This window comes from Balaenoptera borealis (assembly GCF_965194805.1).
Source record: "Balaenoptera borealis genome assembly, chromosome: 8".
In the NCBI taxonomy this organism is placed as follows: domain Eukaryota; kingdom Metazoa; phylum Chordata; class Mammalia; order Artiodactyla; family Balaenopteridae; genus Balaenoptera; species Balaenoptera borealis.
Window position 1 is genome coordinate 104732494 of NC_138865.1, and position 27997 is coordinate 104760490.

General features: G+C 43.9%; 1 protein-coding gene across 4 annotated transcripts in view; it reads left to right on the top strand.

Annotated features, from left to right (window-relative positions):
- The window catches only part of PAPPA (pappalysin 1), a 269392-nt gene that overhangs the window by 106652 nt on the left and 134743 nt on the right, over window positions 1-27997 (top strand). For all 4 annotated transcript variants that reach the window (XM_082402204.1, XM_082402206.1, XM_082402207.1 and 1 more), the window contains exons 8-9: window positions 5524-5652; window positions 11331-11422. In XM_082402204.1, the coding sequence (XP_082258330.1) occupies window positions 5524-5652; window positions 11331-11422 (221 nt within the window). The remainder of the gene's footprint in view (window positions 1-5523; window positions 5653-11330; window positions 11423-27997) is intronic.

The window sequence follows — 27997 nt, forward strand, 5'->3', positions numbered from 1 at the left end:
CTTGGCTGGAAGATGGTATACAGAGTGCCCAGGCATTACCCTCTCACCCTTAGTCCAAGGCAGCACTGGAATACTTGGGCTCTTCCTAAGCCGGAGGCATCCTGGGTGGTCCCCCTACCATGTCTCCCAGCTCAGTCAATCTGGGTGGTAGATCTTGAACTACACCCATTCTCAGTGCAGAATTTTAACTGCTGAGGCAGCTTCCAGCTTGTAGAAAATCTCATGGCAGAAAGATGCAACACTACATTCCTCATTAAATTAGAGCTACTCGTCACATTCTTCCCAGATTCCCATTTTGTAGATGAAGAAATGGATGCTCAGAGAGAGGAAATGGCTTGCCCATGGTTAGTGAGTCAGTGGTGGTATTTAAAAGGATGTGTGTCTCTCCTGACTTCTAGAACTTTCCAACTGGTCTCTGTATGGATACTCTACTTGATTCCAAAACTAGGTCTTTTAACTTCTATTCTGCTGTATTTTTCAGTTTATAACAGCTGTGGCTTCCATCTCCAGATAGCACTGTCTTGGGATGGAATTAGACTTGGCTCAAGTCCCTGCCCTCTGACAAAAGCAGTGTGACTATAGGCAGATAGCTTAACCTTCCTAAGTGTTAGTTTCCTTATCTGAAAACTTTTCATAGTAATTATTCAAGGGACTGTTGTTTTGATTAAATGATAGTATTCATATGAAGGCATAGTGCCTGGCATATGATAAATAGGAAACAAATGGAAACTACAATCGCTATAATTATTGCAGAAGGTGGAATATCAAAAAAGTATAACACAGTTTAGTTACACAGACTATTTGGAAACATAGAGTGTGATAAATGAATGCTATAATATGGAAACAATAGGAGGTCAACAAGGAGTAATCAAGAGGCTCAGAGAGAGTTTCCTAGAAGAAGCAAAATGGAATATTTCCATTGTGCAATGAGGTTCTCCCTCCCTCTTTCTCCTATTGTACTTTCATAGTTCTCATTTTATCTTCACATTGGTATGGGACAAGAATCATATATCTCAATTAAAAGATAGAAAAACAGACCGAAAGAAGTAAAGTGACTTGCCTGTAGATTTCAGAGGGGTTTTTAATTGACCTATCATGATATTAATTACACACCATAATTTTAAGAAATAGACGTTTTTGCCACAAGCTAAGTCATGGGGTACTTAGGCTCCTTAATAACATATATATTCTTAAGATAATGATTTTATAATATATAACTAAATTTTCTATAAGGTTGTGCTCCAAATGTAATACACATTACCATCTATACATTTTCTGAGGAGGAATACTGAAAAATCATACCACTTAGGAATGTCAGTATTTTTGTTTCTAATTGCCAGAAATGCAAACCTAAGGCAGATATGTCATTTGAGACATTTGTGAAACAATGATGGTTAAACATTAAAAAAAAGAAGTCATACCAAGGCTGCAAAAAAACAACCCTTCAAAATAATCTCATCACATTTAAATACTGTCATTTAAATTTACTAGCTAAAAACATGAAATTAATCTGAGATGCAGTGTGAAGAATTAATGATTAAATACTAGTGGAGGTTAGCTTTTTAAATAAAGATAAAATAAAATGGCCCTCCGAATTCTGTGAGAGAAATCAGAAGTGATGAAACTAATCATGTTTCAGATGAAGTGGTAAAATTTTAGTTCCAAACAAAGAGTAAATAGGAAGTTTCAGCTTGGTAGCATGTTCCCATCACTGCACTAAATGGGGAGATATTGAACTGGAGAGTAGCTTTGGATCTAAGAATATTCTGATGGTGTTGGAAAGACTGGAAAAGGGAGATGCTAGAGGCAGGAGGGCAAGCCAGAGGCTGCTTCAGCCATCAAGTTTGGGATGTAGGTGGCAGCAGGGGTGCAGAGGGAATGACATGGAAGCTGTTGGGTGGGGGAAATTGACAAGGCTTAGGGTCTGCCTGGATGTGGGAGGCTCAGGAGGGGAAGGAGTTCAAGTGACAGCATAAGACTTTCCAGATGGTTTTCAGAGCAGCTGAAAGGAACAACTTGACATAAATGTCCTACTTTTAGACCAACCATGAAATAGGTCCTAACCTCCAGCAAAGCCTTCAGAAGCCACTACCCTGTCCTTCTGAAAGAACTCTCTTCTACCTTAGGCTCTTGAGAAAAGAGCCCTAGATTAGCATTAATGGTAACCTTAACTTGGAGAACATGTAGTTTTATCACAAGAATTGTTCAGTGGAAAAATATAATCTTTTTAATAGCATTTGTATCCTGTTCTTTCTTCCCTAGCTTTTTATGAAGGGAGTGACTTGGGCTTCTGTTTTCCTATCTGAAAACTTGGGATAACAACCCCTGCTTCGAAGAGCCACTCTCAGGCTTCTGTGAGATAATGATGCATGTGCCATGCACACACAGTTTGTAAGGAGGGTTATTAAGGTTTCTCTACCAATCAGATATGTTCTATATGATGCTGGTGGGTAACAAGGAGGACAGTAGTGGAAGTTACTGGGGGACAGATTTTGCCCCAGGGTAAAGACACACCTTCTGGGATCCAGAAATTGCAGAAGTTGAGAATAGCCACCTAGAGAGAGAGCAAGCTGCAGGCAATGAGAGTGTTCTAGCCAAACGATATGGTAGAAAAGAGACTTTCCATCAACCTATGGCACACGTGATAGATGGTGGCCTCATTAATCTTCATGGGTTTACCAAACCAAGTTTATATATAGTTATCTGTCACTTCTTCCCCTCTAGGAAAGAGAGCATAGCATAATTCCAGTGAGTGAGAATGTTGATAATTCAGCAATAATTGTAATGGGTTAACATATGTTAACTATCTATCATTGGCTGGGCACACAGGTGCTTTATATATGTTCTTACATTCAATCTGTGGGAAAATGCTGTGAAACTAGGTTTATGACTAATTTGAAATAGGCTCCTGCCTATGACTTCTCAGCTGGCAAATGATGAAGCCAGGATGGAAGCACATGTTTGCTTGCCTCACAGTGGTGTTTATTGAGAAGGAGGAGGAGGGGGAGGAGGGGAGGAGGGGAGGAGGGAGGGCAAGGTATGGGGAGGAGGAGAGCATTCACAAATATTAGCAGAGCACCTAAATATTATCATCCATAAATCATTTGGACACACACCACAAATGAAAAACACGATGTAGAGAAGTAATTTTCACACTCTCACGCTTTTCCACAGAAGTGCTCCGTGTGCTTCAGACGGTGACCATATGCCCCCAGTGGCCTGGGAGGTAGCCTGAAGAAACTTCTTTATTTTATTCCGTAACACGGCCATGACTGTTTAATATAAAATGTACCTCCATATTTTAGAGAAAATTAATGTACAGTAGAATGCATGTCATCTTTATCTTGTACCTTCATGTTTCCCCTGGGAAAATCACTCTTCCCCCTGCCACAATATTCCAGCTTTAGTAGCATTATCTGAAAATGTATACATTCATTAGTCTAGAGGTGGTTAACATATCCAGTAAACTTTTTTAAAGGCCTATAATTATACCAACAAATTAGCATTTCGGAGGTTTACAAGGTACCAGTTATTCATACATGTATACATACAGTATCTCAAGATTTTTATGCATTTCATCCACTTAGTTTTCATTGACAGAGCACTGCTGGTATCCCCAGGGACTTCTGGTCTACCCTCAATATTCCTATCTGCTCCAGCACTGCTAAAACAAACTCTCCTTTGGGTAATAAGCCCAACATTCTCAGGAAGGCTGTGTTCCTAACCAGCCTCCTTCAGTGCTCATAAACTCCAGCTCATCATTGCGTTGAGAGTCAGGAGACGTTGTCTGACTGTTGTCGCTGCACCTGCTATCTTATTGGACTTATCCAGACAGCCCCTAGCCCTCAGAGCAGCTGAAACAACAGATGGGCAGGAGGACTTGAGATGTTTTTGACACTGTCCTTTTGTTTATGGAATCCCCCCTCTCACCCCAACTCTGGAATCTGATAGGAATTCTCTTCATGACCATTTTGTGTTTTTTCCCATGACACATTTTTATTATTAAAAAGTAAATAATTGGTGCAGAGGGAGATGAAAGAGAATAACATTTCCTTTTGAAAATGGTCGAAAAGGAAATGAGGATGGTGATTTGGTCATGTGGATAAATATATCTTTGCCTAGAAGATAATTGGCAGTAGCCAGATTCCTTTGATGGTAGGGGAATTCAAGCAGGGAGATGAGAGGGGAGAAGAAGGGGAGGGAGGTAATCTGGTGTAAGGTTGAGTGTGAGGAAGGTAGAACAGGCATTGCTCTAGGAGGTCTTGAGAGCAAAGGAGAGATGCAATCTAGGCAAATTGGAAAGCTAGCAGGAACCAATGCCTGGAATTGCGGTTCCAGGACAAGATGCCCCTTTGTAAGGAGTGAGATTGTTAAAACAAACCTGAACTAGGGATTAGGGAGGCAGAATGCAAGATATAATTTAATGTCATATGGTTGTAAGCATTTTGCTTAATCTCTCTATGCCTCAGATCCATCATCTGTAAAATAAACATGAAACTACTAGTACACATGTAGTATTGTTTTGGTTCTCAAATGAGAAAACACGTGGAAAGTGCTTAGCCCCGGTCCTGACATTCAATTAATAGACGCTGCTATTATTATTATTTTAGTCAAGAGTGAGAGGCACAGGGAGGAGCAAGTGGCAGGGAGATGGAGAATCACTGGATGTGAAACGTAAGGAAAGGGCTTGCTTGCTTGTGATGGGGTTTCTGCTCAGATCTTAAAAAGAGGGCAATAGATCAGACAGTGCCCACAGAATCTCACATGGCGCTTTCCCACCTCTGTGCCTTTGCTTCTCCCATTTATTTTTCCTGGATGGCGTTCTCGCAGACACCTTCATTATGGGCCACATACCGTACAATTCTTATCCACCAGGGTTATTGTAAGGGTTAAATTAAAGATAAAAAGGACCTAGTAATATTCACGGTAATATGTCATTTTAGTGACATTTAGATGCTACATTTTAGTGTAGTCCATCATGCATGGGAGAGTGCCTTAATCACAGTAGACATTAAAAATTATTGGATAACTAACTTATATGTGGAATCTAAAATACGACATAAATGAACATATCTATGAAACAGGAACAGACTCACAGACATAGAGAACAGCCTTGTGGTTGCCAAGGGGGAGGGGGGTGGGGGAGGGAAGGATTGGGAGTTTGGGATTAGCAGATGCAAACTAGTATATATAGAATAGAGAAACAACAAGGTCCTACTGTATAGCACAGGGAACTCTATTCAATCTCCTGTGATAAACCATAATGGAAAAGAATATGAAAAAGAATATATATATGTATAACTGAGTCACTTTGCTGTCCAGCAGAAATTAACACAACATTGGAAATCAACTATACCTCAGTAAAATTAAAAAAAGAAAAAAACAAATAAAATTATTGGATAATTAAATGTGCATGTGATATCAAAAACAAGGAAGGCTGGTAGACATGTACTCAAGGGGATCCATTTTGTCTGTCCCCAGCCTTGCATCTGTATAGTTGATAGTCTTCTTTATGTTTTCCAGGGATCTAAATCTTGGCAGTGTGTACCAGTACTGGGTCATCACTATTTCAGGAAACGAAGAGAGTGAGCCATCACCTGCTGCCACATACATCCATGGAAGTGGGTACTGCGGTGATGGCATCATCCAGAAGTAAGTAGGCCTAACTAAAGAGAGGGGTGGGAGCGACGTTAAGTAGGCCAAGAGATGGTCAGGGTGCCAAATAGAAGAGCTTATGGGGCACTCTTCAGGGTTGAGCTGTGAGTTACGAGGGATCCTCAGCAGTCTGCCGATTTGTCTGCAAGCAGTTCGGTGGCCTCAGAGAAAAAGCAATGATTCTTTTTTGAACAAACACGTTTCTCAAGCATGTAATGCAATATAAGATTTCCATAGAGCTACCATTATGCACTTACTGCCAGTATGCTCTTGTTCCTAATTGTTTTATGTGTACTACAAGGATTCTATTAGTTTTTTCCACCCCAGGCCACATTCACTTAACAGGACACAGTGCACCTAGGTTAAAACACTTTTACATTCTTTGCTGGTTACCATTTACATTTCTTAAAACTGCATGTTTATTTATTATTTCTGTTGTATCGTGTTATATCAACAATTTACAAACTGGGTCAGAGCCTTATAAAAACAGCAAACTATTTCAACTCTCTATAATGTTGAAACCATAATAGTAAACAGTACTCCAGAGTGAATATTGAATGTGATTATAAGTTCAGGGAGGCAAGTGTAAAGATTCCACACGAGCAGCCAAAAAAGGAAAAGTGTGATTAGAAGATGTAAAGCTGTGTGTCTAAAAAATGGATTTTATTGGATCATCAGTCCATCCATCCCCTGTCCACAGGGCAAGATGTTATGCAACTGAGAAATAGTTGCAAGAAGCCATCAAGACTTTTGCACTGTTGGAAAAAAATAAAATAAATCTTTAAGTATTTTTTCCTCCAGAATAAGCACAAAAGTATTTTCGGTCACTAAATTGAATGGTTTTCTCCCTAGAGATGAAAAAGAGACCAAGAATCATGCACAATTAAGTTCCTTATTGCTAAAATTGTGTTCTTTATTGTGAATATAGTTACGAGTCACACTATTGCTAAGGGACTTTTAAAACTATTGGCAGGTTTAATGATAAACGTTACGTATGGAGATGACACAACAAGCTGTTGGCAAAGTTCCTTCATTAAATGGCACTGTTGGGCGTCACATAATATCTGTGCAACATGGAATTGCAATGACTATTTCTGCAGGGGGAGGGGCACTCTAAAGAGAATTTGTTTCACAGTTGGATGAAACCACTGATGTACAGAACATGAATCGCCTCATAGGTATAGTTCGTATATGAAAGAGAAGGGCTCGATGACTGTTTCTTTTGGTTTATCATTGACACTAGTGCTTGAGGTCAAGAGCAACTTAATTTGGTACTGATGATTTTGTGGTGTGTAATATACACTGGAAACCTGCTATGGAATGAAAGGACCAGATAGGAACACAGCAAGGATGACACAGTGTTGCAAGGAAAGAGTTTGTACAAGAATACCCATCTGCACAGACATCTGTTATTGGCCAGCAGTTTGCTTTCTGATCATGACTCAGCCTTGAAGGGAAAAGTAGATGTCCAGAATATGATCAGATGCGGGCCAGTGAGTTACAACTGCCCAACTTACTGTGCAAAAAGATAACAGTATGTGTAAGATTCTGCACCCCCATACACACTGAAGTATGCCAGCTGTTACAAGAAGGGTACTAAGTCAAGTTTCTGAAATAACGAATGACTTTTTTTTAATGTTGACATTGATAAAGGCCAGTAATGATTATTTGCACAATTTCAAGTGGCTTGCCGAAGGGATGTATCTCAGGGATATATATTCATGCCTTAAATGTCCTGCATCTATAATTTCAAAGCTGAATTATCTAGATTTCCATACGGAGGAGATAATATAAGGATTTTTAAGGGTTGAATTATGATACAAACCACCTGATTGCCAAGAATTTGACTCCTCAAGCATAGAAGATAAAACTCCTCACTTGTCAGAGAATGAAACTGATGGCGTGCTGTCATGTGTACTTAAGATCCTCCTCCAAATGCAACAACCAAACATGAAGATATGGTTTCTGGTGCTTAATGTAACAAAAGTGGGCAAAGGGAAGATAGTCACTGTTTTCTCCCACATTAGGACATCGACTTCTAGCTTTTGATGCAGCTGTTGTCTGATGGAACCCCGAGCAACTGAGCAAGACAATCTCCAGGGAAAGTGCCCTGTCATTTGTGGGTACAAGATTGAGCTACGTATCCAGAATATCCAGGAAACAGTCACGGTCATTGCTGACAACCCATAATTGTGATTTGGGATTTTCTAATTCAGCACGAGGAATAAAAAAAGAAACTCACTAGATGTAGGAACTGATCCATGGTTCAGTCTGTCCATTTTGGAATCAGATATAGGTACACTGGTAAAACGCTGCAAACAGTATTGTTCTTCTCACTGATCTAAAACTACTAGTAGTAGTAGTAGTAGTAGTAGTAGTAGTAGTAGTAATTTAAATAGTACTCTTAACAAAGATTTTTAGTATTTTCTTACCTAGAATTAATATCCTGCCTAGACATCAAATACGTGTTGAATTACCTGCAGGTACCGAATAGTTGTTGGCATACTTTATAGAAAACTGAATGCAGCTTATGGATGATTCCCTAAGCAAAAAAAAGCAAAACAAAACAAACTTTGAAGGAAAGAAAGGATGCCATCTTCGCTAATTGGATTTTTCATGGGCTGATCCCTGCTAATTTACTGTACATATGCAAAGGAATTTACAAATAAATACAGATAGACTCAACACTCAGTGAGGGCCCTGATGAATGAAAGCACTGGATGAATCTTATAATGATAATTATAAATATTTATTGAGACTCTACTAGGCAGGAGGCACTGTGCTACATTATGATCTCCTTGGGTCCTTCCAACAACCTTGTGAGATAGGTCTTATTACCATACTTTACGAAAGAGACAACTTGCACACAAAGACTAAAATGGTTTTCTGAAGCTTACACACCCAGTAAGGAGCAAAAGCAAGATGTGAGCCCAGGGCCCAGGTTCTCATCTGGATTTACCGTTGCCTTGCTGTGACTGACAGCCCTGCAAAACTAACAAGTGAAGGAGTAACCGTGTGCTATCGGCTCTGTCCCAGACACTGTGCCAGGCGTCAGGGTGCTAGGATGACAAAGACTCTGTCACATCCTTTGGCATCTTAAAGCCTAGGATAAGGTGCTCTCAAGTAACAGGCAAAGGCAGTCAGTTTGACAAGTGCTCTGATAGATGGAGCCCCTTGTCTTTGGACTCAGAGAAGATGGCCACCCACTCCAGCCTGGGAGGTCAAAGAAGGTTTCTCAGAACCTGTCTATCTAATGATAGATCTGTCATGCCTAGAAGATATTTGTGGTGACCCTAATGTTTTGCTTAAACCAATAGAACATATTGTTTGGGTGGTGAGGGAACGGGTTAGAAGTGTTCTTTGTGGCTTAGGGAAACCAGCCCAGGTTAAAAAAAAAAAAAAAAAATCTCTCCCCAGATAACCCATGAAATAGCTAAGAAGCAGAAGGCCACCACCAATTTCCAGTGTGCAAGATTTGCTCCAGAGACTGGAATATGGGCCCAGCTTGGAATATATCAACAGAATTCTTTTCTCATGGGTTTGCAGACAGGAGAGAAATTGGCTGGCTCTTCAGAGATCAATGCAATGTCCTAGTCATTGTAAGGATTGATTACAAGGCACCATCCTGCTACTCTGACACCTCCTAAAAGCAACAAACATTTCCCAGTGTAATTGCCCGGGTGAAAGGCAAAGTCTGAGGCTTCTTCCATGCTGGGACAGGTCCCAGCTGGTCTCTGGGGATGAAGGGGCAACTGCCACACACTCTGCGGAGACCTCCCAGGACAGGTGGGTGGGCATGGGAACTGTGGCTCTCTGAGCATCTACTGTATGTCGCACGCCAGGCCAGCCACCTTAAGTTACATTCCATTTTTGCACCAACACTAAGGAGTAGGTGTCATTACCTCCATTTTAGCCCATGAGAAGACTGAGATTCAATGTCCCGAACAGCACTGTCCAATGGATTTTCCTACAATACTGGAGATAGATTCTGTGCTGTCCAATATATTTGCCACTCACTACATCCAGCTATGGAGGACTTGAAATGTGGTTACTGTGACTAAGGAATGGAAAGTTTAATTATTTTTAATTTTAATTGATGTAAATTGTCAAAGATAGAAATATCAGAGAGAGAGAGAGAGAGATTAAGGGACTTGTCCGAGATCACACAGTTTGGAACACGGGGCTCTAAACCCAAGTCTCTGTTACTAAAAGGATGGGAGGGACTTCCCTGGTGGCTCAGGGGTTAAGAGTCCGCCTGCCAATGCAGGGAACATGGGTTCGAGCCCTGGTCCGGGAAGATCCCACATGTCGCAGAGCAACTAAGCCCGTGCGCCACAACTACTGAGCCTGCGCCCTAGAGCCCGCAAGCCACAACTACTGAGCCCACGAGCCACAACTACTGAAGCCCGCGCTCCTAGAGCCTGTGCTCCGCAACAAGAGAAGCCACCGCAATGAGAAGCCCATGCACTGCAACGAAGAGTAGCCCCCGCTCACCGCAACTAGAGAAAGCCCGCGTGCAGCAACGAAGACCCAACGCAGACAAAATGCAGATAAATAAATAAATGGATGGGAGTTTTCCAGAAAGTGGTAACCCATCCAAACTTTCAGTTGTTACTCCTCCTTCTCTTTCCCTAGGTCCAGTTCAGAGAGCATTGCTCATTTTCTGCCCATCCTAACCACTGCAGAATCATCCTTAGGTGATGGAAATAATTCCTAAAAAAACATGAGAGGAGGCGTTTTTATTTCTTAACAGCATAGGACACAGGCCTTAGAGTTCTTGACACTGTGAAATGACACACCCAATGGAGAAGGCAATGCTTTCTGATCGAAGGAAGATCAAACCTGAACATGTGGATGGAAAAAATCTTTACCTTTAAGTGCACTGGGGGTATGGGGATAGGGCTAAGGCAGGGCATAGTGAAGAACAGCATTTATACTTTAGAGGCTCCAAAATTTCCTTCAAGTCCTCAATTTTAAAGTGGAAGTGATGGGACTTCCCTGGTGACGCAGTGGTTAAGAATCCACCTGCCAACGCAGGGGACTCGGGTTTGAACCCTGGTCCAGGAAGATCCCACGTGGCCGCGGAGCAGCTAAGCCCATGCGCCACAACTACCGAGCCCGTGTGCCACAACTACTGAAGCCCCCGTGCCTAGAACCCATGCTCCGCAACAAGAGAAGCCACCACAATGAGAAGCCCATGCACCACAACGAAGAGTAGCCCCTGCTCAATGCAACTAGAGGAAGCCCACGCGCAGCAACAAAGACCCAACACAGCCAAAAATAAATTTAAAAATTTTTTTAAATAAATAAATTAAAAAAATAAAATGGAAGTGAGATTTCCCAGACACACTGGAGCAAAGTCTGTGCATCCGTTTGTTCATTCATTCATCCTCTTACTCCCATCTGACTTGCTAACTTAACTAAGGAGATCTCAGCAAATGGGTTTGAAGCAGGAATTCTACTTTGTCATCAGAAACACAGTAAGGCAAACATAATAGAATCTCACAAATTCACCTTGTACGCATCTCATTTGGAAGAAACGGAAACTCAGACAGGGAAAGGGACTTGCCCGAGGCCTCACCGGAAAGTTCATGGCCCCGGAGAGGGACTTTTCCATGTCCAGCTGTGGGTCTGAAGCTGAGCTGACAAATTTCCCCTCTATATCCATTCTGCAGAAGCCAAGGTGAAGAATGTGATGACATGAATAAGATCAATGGGGATGGTTGCTCCCTTTTCTGCCGACAGGAAGTTTCCTTCAATTGCATCGGTAAGTCTTTGTCCTTTCTCTGGGCCGGGCTGGAGAAGTGCAGAATGGCTAGTCAGTTACAGCAATAGTTATAACTAAATGATAATTCACTCCTTTATGTTACACATATTTATTGAGTACCTCCTAGGGGGCCAGGCACTGTTTTAGGTACTAGTGAATACAGCAATGGAAACAAACAAAATGGCAGGTATCCCTGCCCTCATGGAGCTTATGATCTCATAGATGGTGGTGATGATGAGTAACCCTTTTGATCAAGCTTTACTTTACATACGTTATTGCTCTTCTTCATGCCAACTTCCAGGATAATTATTAACATAGATTTTTAAGGCTTTTATTCTTACTTTAGAGATGAGAAAAATCAAAAGCCAGAGAGATTATAAAACATGTCCAGAGTCACACAGGTTAGGATTGAAGACAGAACCAGGACTCGAACCTGATTTTGTCCGATTCTCACACACAAGCTCAGTTCATTTTGCTCTACAACCTCTAGCCAGGATCCAGTCTCTCTGACTTGAGAAAAGAGAAATAACAGACCAGCCTGTGTTTAGAAAGCAAATGTCCTTTTCCCACCTTTATGGAGTCAGATGGGAAATTTGTTTTCCTCTGCCTTCCCCAGGAGTCTGGCTGATCTTGTTGTTTTAGCCCCACTTGGGAGGCCCTGGTCAGCCCGGGGCTGGTAAACAGACGGGGGCTGGGGGGCAGGGATGGAATTCTGAGCTGGCCCAGATGAGATCATGCTTCCTTTAAGATGCAAATCGATACCTGAAGATCAAAGGTCCCCTGGCTAATCCCTTGGGCTGGAGGTGAAAACTAATCACAATTCATTTGCAAGTACAAAAGAGAGAGGTGTTCCATCTAAGGAAGGGATGAAAACGTTGGTGGGAAGATTTCTCACTGAAAGGCAATTTTCTAGGAGAACTAAAGGGGAGGAAATGTCATCGGTTCCTCGCGTTTGCCGCACGTTGCAGGCGAGCTTTTAGACCTTTCTTCCCCTGGTATATTGTGAGCTCTGTGAGGTTTTTACCATGTATCATTTACCTTGTATTCCATTCTCAGACACATTTATTGAGCACCTACTATCTCCTTGGCACCAAGTGTGGGCTGAGCAACACAATAGAGGTGTCCTGAAACTGTTTGTGGATGGAAAGAAAGGAAGATATGGAGGGAGGAAGGACAGGAGAGTTTCCTGTCAGGGTCTTGGGTTTTTAAAGGGCAGAAGATTTTTTTTTACTCTTCTCTGTTGATTTGAGTATGATTCATAATAAAACCTTGATATGAGCCTAGTGATAGGGTGGAAAGAGCCTTGGACTAAATTTAAGAAAACCAGGATCTCTGGTCCCAGCTGTGCTGAGAACTTGCTGCTTGAAGCTAGCCAAGTCACTTCCCTAGACTGGACCTCAGTTTACCTCCCATAAATTGAAAGGATTGGGTTAGGTGGTCTCTAAGAGCCTTATCTGCGCTTCTGTTGTATGGTTTCCAAAGTGTGTGACTATTTCTCATAATCGTGAGTTCTGCTTGAACCAACTCTTGCCTTTGCCATCATCCTCATGACGCCCAACATTACTGTCAGATCCTGCTGGAAGATTTCCACCTATTTTACTGGCACTAAGATGGCATGTGATTTAAGCGCTTATGGGAAGAAGGTACGATGTGGTTAAGTTAGGATATGGTACTGTCCATGGAACAGATCTGCAAATTACAATCCTTGGGCCAGAACTGGCCTACTGCCTATGTTTGTAAATAAAGTTTTCTAGAACACAGCACACCCATCTCTTATTATCTATGGCTGCTTTTTTGCTACGACCATAGAATTGAGTGGTTGCAATAGAGACCCTATGGGCCAAAGAGCCTAAAATATTTACTCTCTGGCCCTTTACAGACAACATTTGCTGGTCCACGGATTTGGGGGTCATTGATACTATTGGTTGCTGGAGCCTAGTGCAAAGAGGAGGTAAAGGTTATGACGTGGTTCACCATTTTTTAGAAAAATAACTGAATTTTCTACATACAGTGGTAGGGCTTCGGAGACTGTGAGTCCGGTCCTATCTTGCTTTAGCTCTTTGGGTATTCCTTCCCCACCTACACTTTGGCCAAAATGACTGGAATAGATCATGATTTTCAAGCTGTGTTAACTGAAAGGCTTAAGAGGAGAGGAGTGAAGATGAGGGGGTCACCAAGAGGATGAGACTCGGAGCCTCATAGATCCACTTTATATACTGTTATTCTCTAGTAGATCCTAAGTGTTCTGCTGCTGCTGATGATAGGTACTGAACACCTATTGTATACCGAGCACGTTTATAACTCTCATTCTCCTAACAACTCTTTTCGTGCCCTGCCTTTCAAAAGAAGAGGCTGAGGCATGGGGAAGTGAACTGAGGATATGCAGTGACGTGGTAGAGCTGGGACTTTCACCCAGAGAGTCTGACTCCAGAGCTTACTGTGGTGAGCTTCCTGCAAGATATTTTTTACAGGACAGCTCTTGGTCTTGTAGGGCTTTGGCGGTGAGCGAGGAACATACTACTGTGGAACAGTTCGTGTAATGAATTAATGGGATGGAATACAGAACTGTCGGTGGTGTGGATGGTGTCCAGGGAAGGCTGTCTGTTCCCCCTGCATATTGAGTTTGGTTGTGTTAGAGGAAGGACCTCAGCTATGCAGCCCCCAGCTCACCATTTAGAATTCCATTATAGAGACACAGAGATTCAGGACATGCCAGGAAGAAAGGAGTCTGTCCAGAGATCCCAGTGCCTAGGAACTATATTCCAAGGACACACTCCATGGCTTTGAGTCTAGAAAGGCATCTTCCTCAAAGAAGAATAGTTGGAAAATAGACAGTGAATCCGTGGCTCCCGGAAGATCCAGGTTTAATGAGTCAGAGAAATGAGACTGGAGTGTGGGAGGCTTTGCTGGGGCGGATGTTGTTCTTATCACTGCATGTGTCAAGACGGTGATCAAGATGGTAGCCAAGAGAACAAGCTTGAACGAGACTGACTTGGGTTGATACCCTGGCTTAGACATGTGACCTTGGCTAAGCTTCAGTGTTCTCATCCAGAAAATGGTAACAATCCTGGGACTTAATTGTGGAAGATTATTTACCAACATTTGTGGGCACTTATTATCTGAATCCCTTTCCTAGATTTAGGAAAGAACTCTCCTTGTTGTAATAATAGTGAGGCAGAGCCCCACGACAGAAGTTGGTAATGCAAGCATCTCCTCCTCCCAGTCTCCCTTGAAGCTGAATGTGGGCATGTGACCTACACTTTCCCCCTGACCCCCAATCATACACACCAACCCAAGACTGAATCATAAGACGTAGGGACCCTGCAGAAATCATTTTGATGAAGATGGCGGGAGTGACCACAACCCATGTGTTTCCAGAGTACCAATGACAGCATCTAGTATTAGTGCTGAAATGACTTTGTGTGGCCACAGCTCTGAGATGTCTTCACAAGAGCAGTCCTGGGGGCTAATCCTGAGCTTGGAATCAGGCTTCAAAACACTCTCCAACCCTCCTAGGGAGTCTTCCCTAAGTATCCAATATGCTTTGAATAGATTTTGCTTGTTTGCTTGTTTTGCTTAAGTTAGCCAAAGTTGGTTTCTGTTGATTGTCACTTAGAATCCCTACCGAAGATTGTTGTCATAAGATGCTGTGAGGTTTAGCCCCATTCCTAGCAAGCTGGATGTGCTTACTGCGCACTAACCATTACTTCCCTCAGTGTGTGTTGGGGTGGGGGGTGAGTATCAGCCACAACCACCATGTATGGATACCCACCAGGTGGCATGCCTTATGTCATGCACCTTTGTTTAATGTGAGCCTGTGTGAGGTCTCTTATGTCCAGATGAGGGATCTGAGACCTACTAGGCTGCCTGAATTTGCCCAAGGTCACACAGTTCATAGAGCTATGATCCCATCTCCAGACGGAGAGCCTCAGCATTTTCTACTCTGCAACTCTGCCTCCCCAGCTGAATGATTCCCTTCCATCCTTCCTTCCATGTTTTCTTCGTCCCTTCCTTTTCTTCTTTTTAATTTTTTTGTCACCGACCATTTAGTCGGGCTAATGTTTTCCCTGGCTTTGGTAACACCAGTGTGAAGGTGGGTGACAGATTTATGGTGGCATTCTCATTCACTTTGCAGGAGCCCACACATCCGGAAGTATTCCCAAGGTGCCAATGTGTTATTATGCAACACCCTGGGACTTCCCTTTCCCACTTTCCCACCCCCAGAGCCCTCATCCCCAACACATAATAAGTTGCTTGTTAAAAGGAACACCACCCACAAGACCTCTTAGGCAATGAGTCTACATCCCCGGCAATGTGGAACTTATCTTGTCCTTTTCCCCCCTTTTTAAAATATAACATACACCAGGCCTGAGGTTTCAGTTAAAAAATGTGGTATCAGTGAAATGATAACTCCCCACACCCCATCCCAACAGGCTCTGGCTGGAGGCATTGTTCGCAGCGTTGGGAATTCTGTTTCTAAAGCACTGAGTCATAAACTACAGACAGGCTGCTGATAAAAGCTGAAGGAGGGAAGGTAATGGTCAAATTAGTCAGACAAAATGTGAAGCATCCCCAAAAGGGGTTATACTCAGTAATATATCTTGAGCGGGTGCTGGAAATATGCTACCTTCGGAGATGGCGTTTAATCCATTACAGGAGATGCGATTGTGGAGGACTTCTCATGCTGTGTTGATTTAGCACCCTGTGTCTTTCAGGAGAGCTGGGTCCAGGTCTTAGCTCAGACTTGAGAGCCTGGGTTGCAGCTTTGCATCTCCCCTCGGATCCTCAGTTTCTCCCTTTGTGAAATGAGAGTGATCGTGGTGAGGGCCCTAAGGCTTCTTTCCCTGTCTGCCAGGGAGGAATCCTCCATCTGTCAAACATCCATTTAAGGGCTTTGGGGTTTCAAATCCTGCTTGATGCTGATATATAGTTAAGAAAACAAAGCAAACGGACCCCCACGTTGTCTTTCCCAGACACACACACATACTCCCTGCCTGTCTCTCTTTCCCGCTCCCTCCCCTCTCCCCTCCTCTCCCCCATTCCCTGCCATTAGCATTACTTTGTCTCTGGTCGGACACAGCATCTCCAGCCCTGTCCTCGAGCCAGGGCCAATAACTCAATTATCTGTGAGCAGATAAGGAGGAGGAGGAGGGATCAATCCACTTCCCCACCAGTCACTGGGAGGGGTGGGGGTCACCGAGCCTTGTGGCCCCTCTGTCAGGCTGCCCTGGCCTGCTCCGAGCCAAGGCGAGAAAGGAAAACAAGAAGATGAATCGCCATGTCTTCTTGGTGGATGTTCTGATGAGACTTTAGAACAACAGTGACTGAAAAGGAAAACAGCATCTGGTAGGGGGAGGGGGAGTGGAAGCGGAGGAAGAATGGGCTCTGCTGGGAGTTGCGTTTATTATTATTTTTCTTTCTAACAACATGAAATCATAATAGATGATCCACCTCTCACCTTAAAAAAAAAAAAAATTGAAATTGAAAAAAAATAAAATAAAACTTCTCCTGGCTGCACGTAGTCCTTCAGACCTCCCTCTGTGGAAAATATAGTGACTTTCACCAAAATACCTTCTTGAAATAAAGCTTCTTTTAACATGAAGACAGGTCTTTAAAAGAAGAAAAGAGAAATGTTAGTGGTAATCATGGGAGTGGTGATGAAGGTGATGATGGTGATGATCTGTCAGCTAGCATGGGTGACATGCTTAGTACTGGCATAATGACACATGCCGTAATGATTAAGAACATGGATTTTGGGTGAGAAGCCAGGCCCAGACCCATTTTATCTGTGCCTCAGTTTCCTCGTCTGTAAAATGGGTTCGTAATAGTTCCTGCTTCTCACAGTTGTTGTGAAGGTGAAATGAGACTCTGTAGGTAAAGCATTTTAAAACAGCGGCACCTAGTAGGTGTTATGTATGTGTTTGCTAATGCTGCGATTATTATTGTTATTAATATCATTAATTTGAAAGCTATATCAATCTTCCCAGGAACCCTATGAGATAAATAATGTTATTATCCCAGGAGTGTAGAGGAACGAAAATGAGGTTCAGAGAGGTTAAATAATTTGCCCAAGGTCACACAGCTAGAAAAAGCAGAGATGGGATTCACAGTACCTAGGCAAAGTCTGCGCACTTAACCATGAAGTTATTTCACTTATCAGGCACCCAACTGTACCAACTTCTGTGCTTAGAACCCTTCTTTCAAATGATTCCATTTACCCTTCCAGCAACTCCATTTAGTCAGAATAAGAATGCCCATTTTGCTGACGAGGAAACGGGGACACTGAGGTGAATTGCCCTAAGTCATACAGGCAAGAGGCTCAGAGAAGGAGACCTTAAATCCCGTCTGCCTGCTTCTAAAGACCGTGTCCAGTATCCAGGCGAACCCTCGCAAAAGCAGTAGATAGCCTCTCTTTTTCGCTATGTCTGCTTTGTTGCCACTGACACAGCAGGAAACAAAAGTGAATGCATATATCCTTCCTGTGCCTTTTCATGAGTCATGAAGACGACAATTTTCAGTTATTATCCCCCTGTGAACATTCCACTGCACAAAGCCCATGCCCCTGACATAGCGCCATTCTGTGTTTTGGACTGTATTTTTGATTTTAACAGCTCTCCCTCCATTGAATATGGCCACACTGTTTTTTAGCCTAGGAGGAGTTTGACACTTTGTCCCGTTGTCATGGCAATGTGTTGGCGACAGAGGAGCCTGAGTTCAAAGGTCTATTGGTTGTAATTACTACCTGGGTCATCTTGGGCATCTCCCACCCGCTCACTGAGTCTCAGTCTTCTCTTCTGGGAAACGGACACAATCACAACACAGTTATGTTTAGAGGGAGACGGAAATAGCGCCTATAGAGTGTCTAGCACAGTGCCTGGCAGTTAGTAGACACTTCTGCTATCTTCGCCTTCCTCACTTCCCATCTCAGTTGTGGGGGATGCAAAGGCCACCTGTCCATCTCCGGGAAGAACGGTCCTGAGCTACGTCCTGCCATCATGAGAAGTGGCTGAGGCCCCTTGATCTCAGTCTCCCCAGCTGTAAAGTGATGGGGGTGAGCTAGATGAGCTCCCCCAGGCCCTTCCAGCCCCGACTTCCAGAATTTAAATCCCAGATCGTTATTGTTTTTAAACTGTGCATTTTAAAAGAAATGAGGGCTTGGGGAGGAGAAAGGAATTCCTTTACCCCGGAGGGTCAGAGGGGGTCACTGAGGGGACAAAGACTCAGGGAAGGGAGGTGATGGGGCGGACGGCTGCCATGCAGGGTGGGCCCAAAGATCTGAAGTCCTCAACCGGGAGGTCTGATGGACGCATTCAAACACCCTTGAGTCAGCACCAGTTAGGATCAAGCCTGCCATCCAGCCTCAGACCACGGCTTACCACCTCCTTTAGAAGCCCGGGAGGCCTACCCCACAGAGAGGCCAGTCAGGAATGAAAAGAAACAGGATGGCCTCAGATGCCAGAAGGGAGGAATTCTCGCCCTCAGTCCAGGTTGGCCTCCTGACTCCCAGGGAGGGGTCAGGCTCAGGAGGACTCGGAGCTTTCCTGAATTCAAGGAATTAAGACCAAACTTTGATGTGCGCATTTGAAACGCAGCGTCCCAGGCAGGTGAATCTGGGTAGCCAAGAACCAGGGCTTCTTTGTGGCATTTAAAGTGACCAGAAATCCACCTGCCCATTCAGGTGCCTTGATGTGCATCTGCATCTGTGCAGTCACGACCCAGGAAGCCCAGGAGAGGGGAGAGGCCTGGGGGGCAGGGGCCTTTCCTAGCTCCGGACTCTCTGCGCTTTCTTGGGGACCATGGTGGGTTGGAAGAGACATTCAATATTCATGAGCTGTGATCTCCACTTGAAGGGAGTGCCCTGGGGGAAATTGAAATATTAAGCAAGTGAGGGATGTAGGCCTAATTGTATCCTCCTCTTCTTTTTTTGGACAGAGAAGTAATGTGCTTAAAATAAAATGATGGATGAGCAGTCAGGACTCTGTGAAACCCCACTGCTGTGGTCTGCAGGATAAAGCGGCTGTGTGCTCTAACATATGCCATCAGACCCAGGCAGGGGATGGTGCAGATTGGCTGCTGGGTCACGTCATGCCATTTATTCACACGTTTATTGAAGGCTGCTGTGTGCCGAGCGCTGTGCTAGTTGCGAGGGAAGTGGCAGTGAACAAGGAAGGCCAGGGAGGCCAAGGAGATGACACTAATGACTATTTAAATGTAATTGTTGGAAATGCCACTGAGTGGAAATACATGCGGGTTTGTAAGTGGGGGACCTCCTCACGTCGAAGGGCTAGGAGAGGCCTCCTTGGAGACAAGACATTCAAGCTGAGACTTGAAGGTTGAATAGGAAGTGGACAAATTAGGGTGACGGGGAGCAGGGTGATGGAGTGAGGGTTGCAAGAAGTTCAGACTGTTAAATCCTCGAGGCAGGAAAGAGCTTTTGAGGGGGTCAGAGAAAGTCATCATGGCTGGATGGTAGTGAGGGAGGGGAGAGAAGAGGCTGGACCCTGCAGGCTCTACTCCTCCAGTCCCTGAGGACCCCAGGGAGGCTGCTGCTTCCGGCATGAAAGGAGGAGAAGGCACGTCCTCTGTGTGCAGTCTATACTTGCAGCCACGCGCTGTACTGGGCACAGGAGGCAAATGCACGCTTGCCTAGATCAGGGGTCAGAAAACTACTGCCCGTGGCCAAACCCCAGGTGCTGCCTATTTGGGTAGATCGGCTTTGACTGAAACACAACTGTGCCCCTCGGTTTAGATATTTGCTACTACAGAGACAGAGTTGGGTAGTTCCTAGAGACCCTGTATGGCCCACAAAGCCAAAATATTTACTATCTGGCCTCTTACAGGAAAAGTTGCTGACCAACTGCTGGCATAGATGGATGAGTCTGTAGGTGGGTGAAAGAATAGCCAATTAGGGAGGTCAAGGCAGATGAGAGACAGAGAGGTGAGACTGTCACCTCATCCATCTCGCCCCTCAGCCTGCAGCAGCATAGCGGTAATTATATTCACTCCCCACATTTTTTGTGTACACGTCAGTTTCCCTCACCCTTGAAAGAAGTCATCCTGCCCATCCCTGTGTTCCCAGCATCCAGCTAGAGCCAGGCATTGTCTGATGCACTGAATCAAATGATACTTCAAAGCAGAAAAGAGTGGCCAGAGGAGCCCAGGCAGCTTACTGCCTAAAGCTTCAGACAGCAGCCTGGATCCTACCTGGGCTGTAGAAAGGGGCACGTTCATGTTTATTAAGAACCTACTACGTGGTCTCATTTCAAACCCACAGCATCCCTGACAACCAGGCATTCTCATCACCGCTTTCCAGATGACACAGCAGAGCCCCCAGTGTTTAAGTGACTTTTGAGAAAGTGACCTCCATTCAGTAAATGTTTATTGAGCTGGAAAACCAACACAAGAGGACACAAACTTTCGCAAGTGTCACATCCCATGCCAGCAGTGTGCCACACACAGGGCTCTCCTCTCTCCTCTCTCAATCTTCTCGGGGCTGCTGGAAGGCAGGCATTATTACTCCCATTCTACGCAAAAAGAAACTGAGGCTCAGGGAGATGAAATGACTTCCTTAAAGCAGGTGATTATTAAGTGGCAGAGCTGGGATTTGAACCAAGAACTGCCCAACTTCAAAACTAGAGGAGCCAGTGCCCTCCTCCAAAATACCAGACCTTCTGAACCAGTAGAAGTGATGACATATGGATATGTGTTTCCAGCCCTCTTCCATCTCTTCATCTCAAACAGTAGTCATAACAGTAGAAATTGCTCGTTATGAATTGAATGCTTTTCCTCTGTTAACTCCTTTGACTAATTGTGTTGACCCTATAGATAAGGAAAAAGCAGAGAGATGTTAAGTAATTAACCAAGGCTCCCAGTAAGGGATTCCAGCCCTGGAAGTCTGGCTCTTAAACCCTCAGGTTGAACCACTAATTTATGCTACCTCTTCATCATTAAGATTATCTAATAAAAATGTGTACTCTCAAGAGCTGAAGAGCCTACCAGCAAACAGATAATGAGAAGGGGAAACAATGAAAGGTGCAAAAGGAATTTCACATGACAGAAGGATCCTTAAGAAACACTGTCTGAAGTGTTTGTTTACAGATCATTAACTCCTCAACAGAGGAAGAACTAAAAGCGATTTTTTGCTTGGCTGCTACTGATTAAGTACCAAGGAGAAATTAAGATAAAGCAAATCTGAAATTATAATAATTTTTAAGGGACTGGAGTTTCAATTTTAATTTGCCAGGAAGAAAGATAAAATATTCCACAGCCGGTGTCTGCAGCTCCCCTTACAAACTCTAGGGTTGCCTTCTCTGGCCTCAAGGCAACAGCCTCAGGGGTCCTGCAAAGACAGCTGGAAGCAAATGTGTTCCATCTCACACTAGTGTTTGTCTCTATTAAGCTCCTGCTGCATACAAAGCTATGTACTAGGCAGGATGCAGATGGGAGTGACAATTGGCCTAAGAAGAAGTCCTTCATTGGAGGACTCCAGAGGGCAGTGGTCCTTAAAGACGTGCAGGGATCGGTGTGAGGGGGCCCCAGAAGGAGTGGGAAAACCCCTGGTTGGGGGTGGTGAGTCTGTGAAAGCTTCCTGGACAGCTGGCCTCAGTAAGATAGGGTGCAGGGGCTCTGCTGATATAAAGGTCCAGAATGAGGGTTCTCCTGCAGTACTGTGAGTAGACCAGTTGACCTGACGCAGCAGCACAGGGGACTGCTTCTAGCTCCAGGCTTGGTCCCCAAGCATCTTTTGCCGGCTGTGGAGTGGGAGCTATGTTCCTTACTTTATAGGGCAGCTGTGATATAGTCTTTCATACATTTCTGAATTTATTCATGACATATTTGTTGAGCACCTCTTACGTGTCAGGTTCACGCTAAGGCACTGAGGTTGCCAGATCTGCTGGGCTTGGGACAGATCCTGTTCTTCAGAAAGTGATCAATATATATCGATTCTTAGGGTTATTAAAAATAATAATCTAGTTCTTACTCACAAGTAGAGAACACCCCGTCCCTGGAAGAGATCAAGCAGAAAGTTCAGAACCATCACTCAGGGAGGCCATGAAGGGGCTTCTATTAAACAGCATGATTACATAGACATACTCCAGTATTTTTCCTCCCTCACCTTACCTGGTTCTTTCTTGAACTTAACTTCCAAGGCCTCTGAAATGTTACCTTCTTCCAGTTTTCCTTAACCTCTCTGGCCATCCCTACACAGACATGTTCCGCCTACCTTTTAAATATTCTTTCTCCAAAGTTCCATGATGAGCTCACTACCCCTTCTACACACCCTCTCCCTGACCCCATCATTCAAAACCAAAGACTCCAAAATCTCTGTCTGCTGTCTGAGGCCTTTTTCCTGACCTATGGACTTGTATATCGAATGATTCTATCCGATGCCCTCCAGGCACTCAAACCCAGCATATCCGATACAAGGCTCACCATTTTCTCCCCACACCTGCTGCAACTCCTGTTTCTCTCAATCTCAACTGCTGATGCCACTAGCCAACCAGACATTTGAACTAGAAGCTTGGGAAACCTACTTCACTCATCCCTCTCTGTCATTTCCCACATCCGAACAGTCGCCATTCTGCCCATTTTACTTGGAACACTTTTTCCCCCCAAATCAGTCCTGCTTCTCTCTCCCTACCTGAGTCCCCCGACTCCCCTCACTTGAGCTCCTGCCTGGACTACTGTACGAGAACTCGAACAGGTTCCTGGTTCCCCATCTTTGCTTGCACCAATCTGTCCTCCAGTATAATGAGAGCAAGCGTCCTAAAATGCAAATGTCGTTCTGTCCACCTCCTTTTAAAAGCATCAGGTGGCTCTGCATTGCCCTTGAGATAAGTCTCAATTCCTTACCGTGGCATTCAGCATCTTCTGTGCTTTGCACCTACCATCCTGTTTCCAGCTTCCTCTCACTTGCTCAGAGAGGGCCCCCCCCCCACCGCACCTGGAATGTATGCCCCACCCCCATTCCTCCTCCCAGAGACTTAGCCCAGGAGTTGCCTCCTAAGGGAAGCCTTCTCAAATCTGGGTAAGATTGAGTCGGGGGGTGGGGGGGGTCCCTCCTCGTGATCCTACAGCATCTCCTACCTCAGAGCAAACTACGGTGCAGTCAATAACTTACTTACTTGCCTCTGTTAGTAGCCCCTGAGCTCCTGGAGCGCTGAGCCCCAGTTTGATTCATCTGACTTCCCAGGATTCAGTCCAGGACCTGGCACATAATTTGCAGCTCAGTAAATATTGAATAAATGAGTGAAAGAAGGATATATTTCTTAAGAGACAATTTTATTCTTCAGGCAACAAAGTGTGGTAGAGCTCTGTTGGTCTTTAGAGTCAGACAAACGTCAGTTGGACTCACAGCCTTTCCACTTTCTAGCTGTCATCTCGGGCCAGACGTCTCAGTCTGAGTAGCTCAGTATGGTGGTTCTGTGCCCAGGCTCCGGAGCTTGGTTGCTTGGTTCAAATCCCAGTTGTGCCACAAAAAGGGGTGTGGGCTACTTTAGTTTCCTCATCTATAAAACGGCAGTATTACCATACTGTGGACATGCCACAGAGCTAGAAAGCACCCTAGGAGTGTTTGCCATTAATGCTCTTTGAGCTTTATTTTACTTTCCTGCAAAGCAGAGACAGCTGGAATGGTCACTCCTTCTCTATCTCACAATACCGCCCATGGTCATAACTCTGACAAGGTCCACACGTTTTAGAACATTAGCAGAAGCGGCAGGCAGTACCAGTGGCTTGGGTGAACTCTGTGATAACCCCCAAATCGGGCTGCTTTTCAAAACCAAGTCCCAGTTTCCGCTGGCTTCCTTTCTGGGCGGGAGCCTAATTAACTAGTAGCTGGAAAGAACTGCAGGTAGGCCGCCCCCCAGGCAGAGAATTCAAAGGGAAGTGGAGAACTGTGTAAATAACACTGCTTTAAGGGGCATTTAAGCCAATGGTCTTTGTTAAGGAAATTGATGGCTTTGTAAGTACTGCCTCTGAAGGGAGTACTTGAGTTGACGGTCCCTCATCTCCCCTCATAAATTCCCTAATGGACTGTGGGCCCAGAGGCTGGGCCCATGCCTGTTCGATCCCTTGCCAACAAAAACTCAGATTCCCCTTGAAAAAAAAAATTTTAAAGGTTTAACCAAAACATGAGTTACTGAGCCCGTGCAGTTTAACTGGCACAAGGTAGCCGAGACAGATTGTTTCCTTTAGGGAAGGGAGACTCCTGATTCTTCACAGAATCTTTTTTCATGCTAGATGCCCGCCGTGCTAGGCGTTTTCTATACTGCTTCTCATTTTCATCCCCCTAACGTCTGGGAAGAGTCATTATTTCACCAATTGCCAAAGAAGAAACTGGGACTCAGAGATGAAGTGCTCTGCTCATCAACACCCGGCTAATTAGTGAAGAGCAGGGATGTGCCCGCAGCTCCGTCAGACCCCTGAGCCCCCAAGTACCACAAAATCACAGGGCATCTGAGAGAGAATCAGATCAGCTTGTCTCATTAGCTCCTCCTCAGCATCTACATCCACACAAAAGACATGAACTGGGCAGCAGGGGTGGATGGGAGGGTATGGATTTTGGAATCACAGTAGTCAGGGTTTGATTCCTGAAACCTTAGGTAATGCCTTACCCTCTTTACACATCAATTTCCTTGTCTGTTAAATGGGAATAATAATAGCACCAAATACATAGGACTCTTCTAGGATTAAATGACATTACATATTTAAAAACATTTAACATTGTGCATGGCACGGACCAGGTCATCCAGTCATTCACTTAGCAGATACCCTTATTGCATGGTAGCTATCATTTTTGTTTGTTTGTTTTTATTGAAGTATAGTTGATTTATAATGTGTTAATTTCTGCTGTACAGCAAAGTGATTCAGAGATATATATATATATATTTATATATATTTTTTTAACTTATATTCTTTTCCATTATGGTTTATCACAGGATATTGAATATAGTTCCCTGTGCTATACAGTAGGACCTTGTTTATCCATTCTATATATAATAGCTTACATCTGCATGGTAGCTATCATTTTAATTAGAGAAGTAGAGAAGTACAGTAGAAGCAGTCTTCTGTTGGAAGACAAAGAGAGGGGCAAGTAGCCCTCCTGAGTGGATTGCTAGAGGGATTTTCCAGAGGAGTGTCTGGTTAAATATGGATAAAGGATGAATGGAGACTAGTCATAGGAAAAGCAGGGTTGGGAATCTGGAGGGAGCTTCTGCACAGGTGGGGAGGTGAGAGGGAACATGGTCCGTTCAGCCTGTCTGGAGCTAAAATTAGATTACATTAGAAAGAAGGCTGCAGAAGCAGACAAGGACCAGATTATGCCTTGTTAATTGTCATCAAGCCTCTGTCAGAAAATGCTGAATGAATAACTCAGTACCTTCTGAGGTAGCCAATTTCATTTTCAGGCCAACTGTAGTTTGTTAGAAGAGTTTTTTGCTGTGTCCCCTCTGAGCCTTCTCTCCTTCAGGTTAAGCATCTCCATACCTATATGAGCATTGCTTAGTGATGGCGCCTACCTTGGGCCCCATCCTCTGACCATATCCTAGTTCATCAGTGGCCCAGAACTGGTCTGTCCAGCCATCTCTAGGATCAGAGGGGGCTTCTGTGACCTCTGGTCTAGGATCGACTGTCTTCTCAGTAACGTAATCTGCGATCTCACATTCTTGTTTGGGCCAACACCTTCTCCAGTTGGTAGAAACTGATCTCAGAGTGACTGCTACTCTTTGGGACTTTTTTTGAGCATGAATAGTTCTGCTGACCCTTATCTGTCATCTCTGATGAATAACAATAGTGGTTTTGATTGATATTTTCAAATATTCCAGGTTAACTCTTAAGATTTAGGACCAATTCCCCTTCTTTTCTATCTTTCTTTCTCCTTCTCTCTCTTCCATCTTTCCTTCCTTCTTTCCTCTCTTCTTTCCTTATTGGGAGGAAAGGGAGAGACACATACACATTTCTATAAAAAACAAAAAAAATACAGTTCAATAATACAAATCAAACATATAGATTCAAATTAACATGAAATCTTCTCCAGGAACAGAAGAGTGGTCTACCCATCATGCAAGATAAAGAAAACTTACGTCAGTGCAGTTCTGCCTCTTGACTGGGCTTCTGCTCTTTGGAGCACTGCAGCATGTGTTATAACTTGGAGAATAAGGAAACTGTGGCTTGAAGGCCTCATCTTTTTGGTCTTATCTTAACCATCTGGCAGGGGGACAGTCTTCAAGGCTGGCCAAACCGACCAGGGCCCAGGGTGAGAGGGATCCATTTTGACACTCCAGTTTCTTGCGTGGGAACCCCACCAAGAACCCAGCACACTGTGGTCACGTTAGTCACTACAGTTATGCCAGACTGGGGTAACTGGCTTGGTTTTCATGTGGTGCCTTCGATTCCTTGGCTGCTGTTAACATAGCATCCACTTGTCCAAAATTCTGTCTTCTCTGACATCTTGAGGATGCCTTAACAGATTGGTGGGCTGCTTGTTTTGCAGGATTGAAGAATAGATATGCATATGTGCATATACTGACTTTTATTTGAATGCACTGTTTTGCTTTATGCTCACATACATGGATTTCTCACAGACCAATTTCTGTTTAATATTGCATATTCCCAATATTTATAGAATGAGCCTTAATTAGCCAATCAAACCCTTGGCCCATAACAATGAGCTGTGCAGCGTGCAGTGAGTTACTTAACCTTTCTGAAACTCTGAAACTTTCACTTGCTGTGTTTGCAAAAGGAAGCATGTAGACTAGATAATTTCTAAAGACTTTTGCAGTGCTAAACCTTTATTCATTCACTCATTCATTCAGCAAATATTTCCCGACTGTCTTCTATGTTCTGGGATTGGAATGCAATAGTGGGCAAAACAGCCTGTGTTTCTGCTCTCTTGGAGCTGCCGTTTTGCTTTTGAGAGAATGCAGTGATCAAGGAAACTTTGAAGAAGCAATATAATACTATGTAGAAAATAAAATAGACTAGTAGAGTAGAGAGAGACTGGAGTGAAGTTAGCATGGTTAGAGGAGACCTCATTAGGTGGTGATAATCGAGCTGAGACTGACTCAGTGAATTGGAAAGGCCACGTGATGATTTGAGAGATGAGTTCTAGATTGTACCTGTGATAATAAAATGTAGAACAACAACATGCTTGAGTGTTTTCCATAACACTATTTTATCTGATCATTACAACCACTTTCTCTAATGGGTAGGAAAAGTGATATTGTCATTTTTTTTTAATAGACAAAAAGAATGAACCCCACAATGATGATGTATGTAGCCCAGCACCAAACATAATCTGGACAAAGCTGGGCTTCAGATGTTGATTTCCGGTCCCTTGTTCCATCTGCTTTTTGTCATAGTCATCTTCTACATTCTTTGGGGAGTTCTTCTGTACCCTTCTCTGTTTTAATTTTGCTGAACCCATTTCCCCATCTTCAGACTGAAAAATGGATTTAACGATTAAAGGAAAGGTACAAAAATCAAGAATCAAATACATTTTATTGTTTTTTAAATTTATTTATTTTATTTATTTATTTTTGGCTGTGCTGGGTCTTCTTTGCTGCTCGCGGGCTT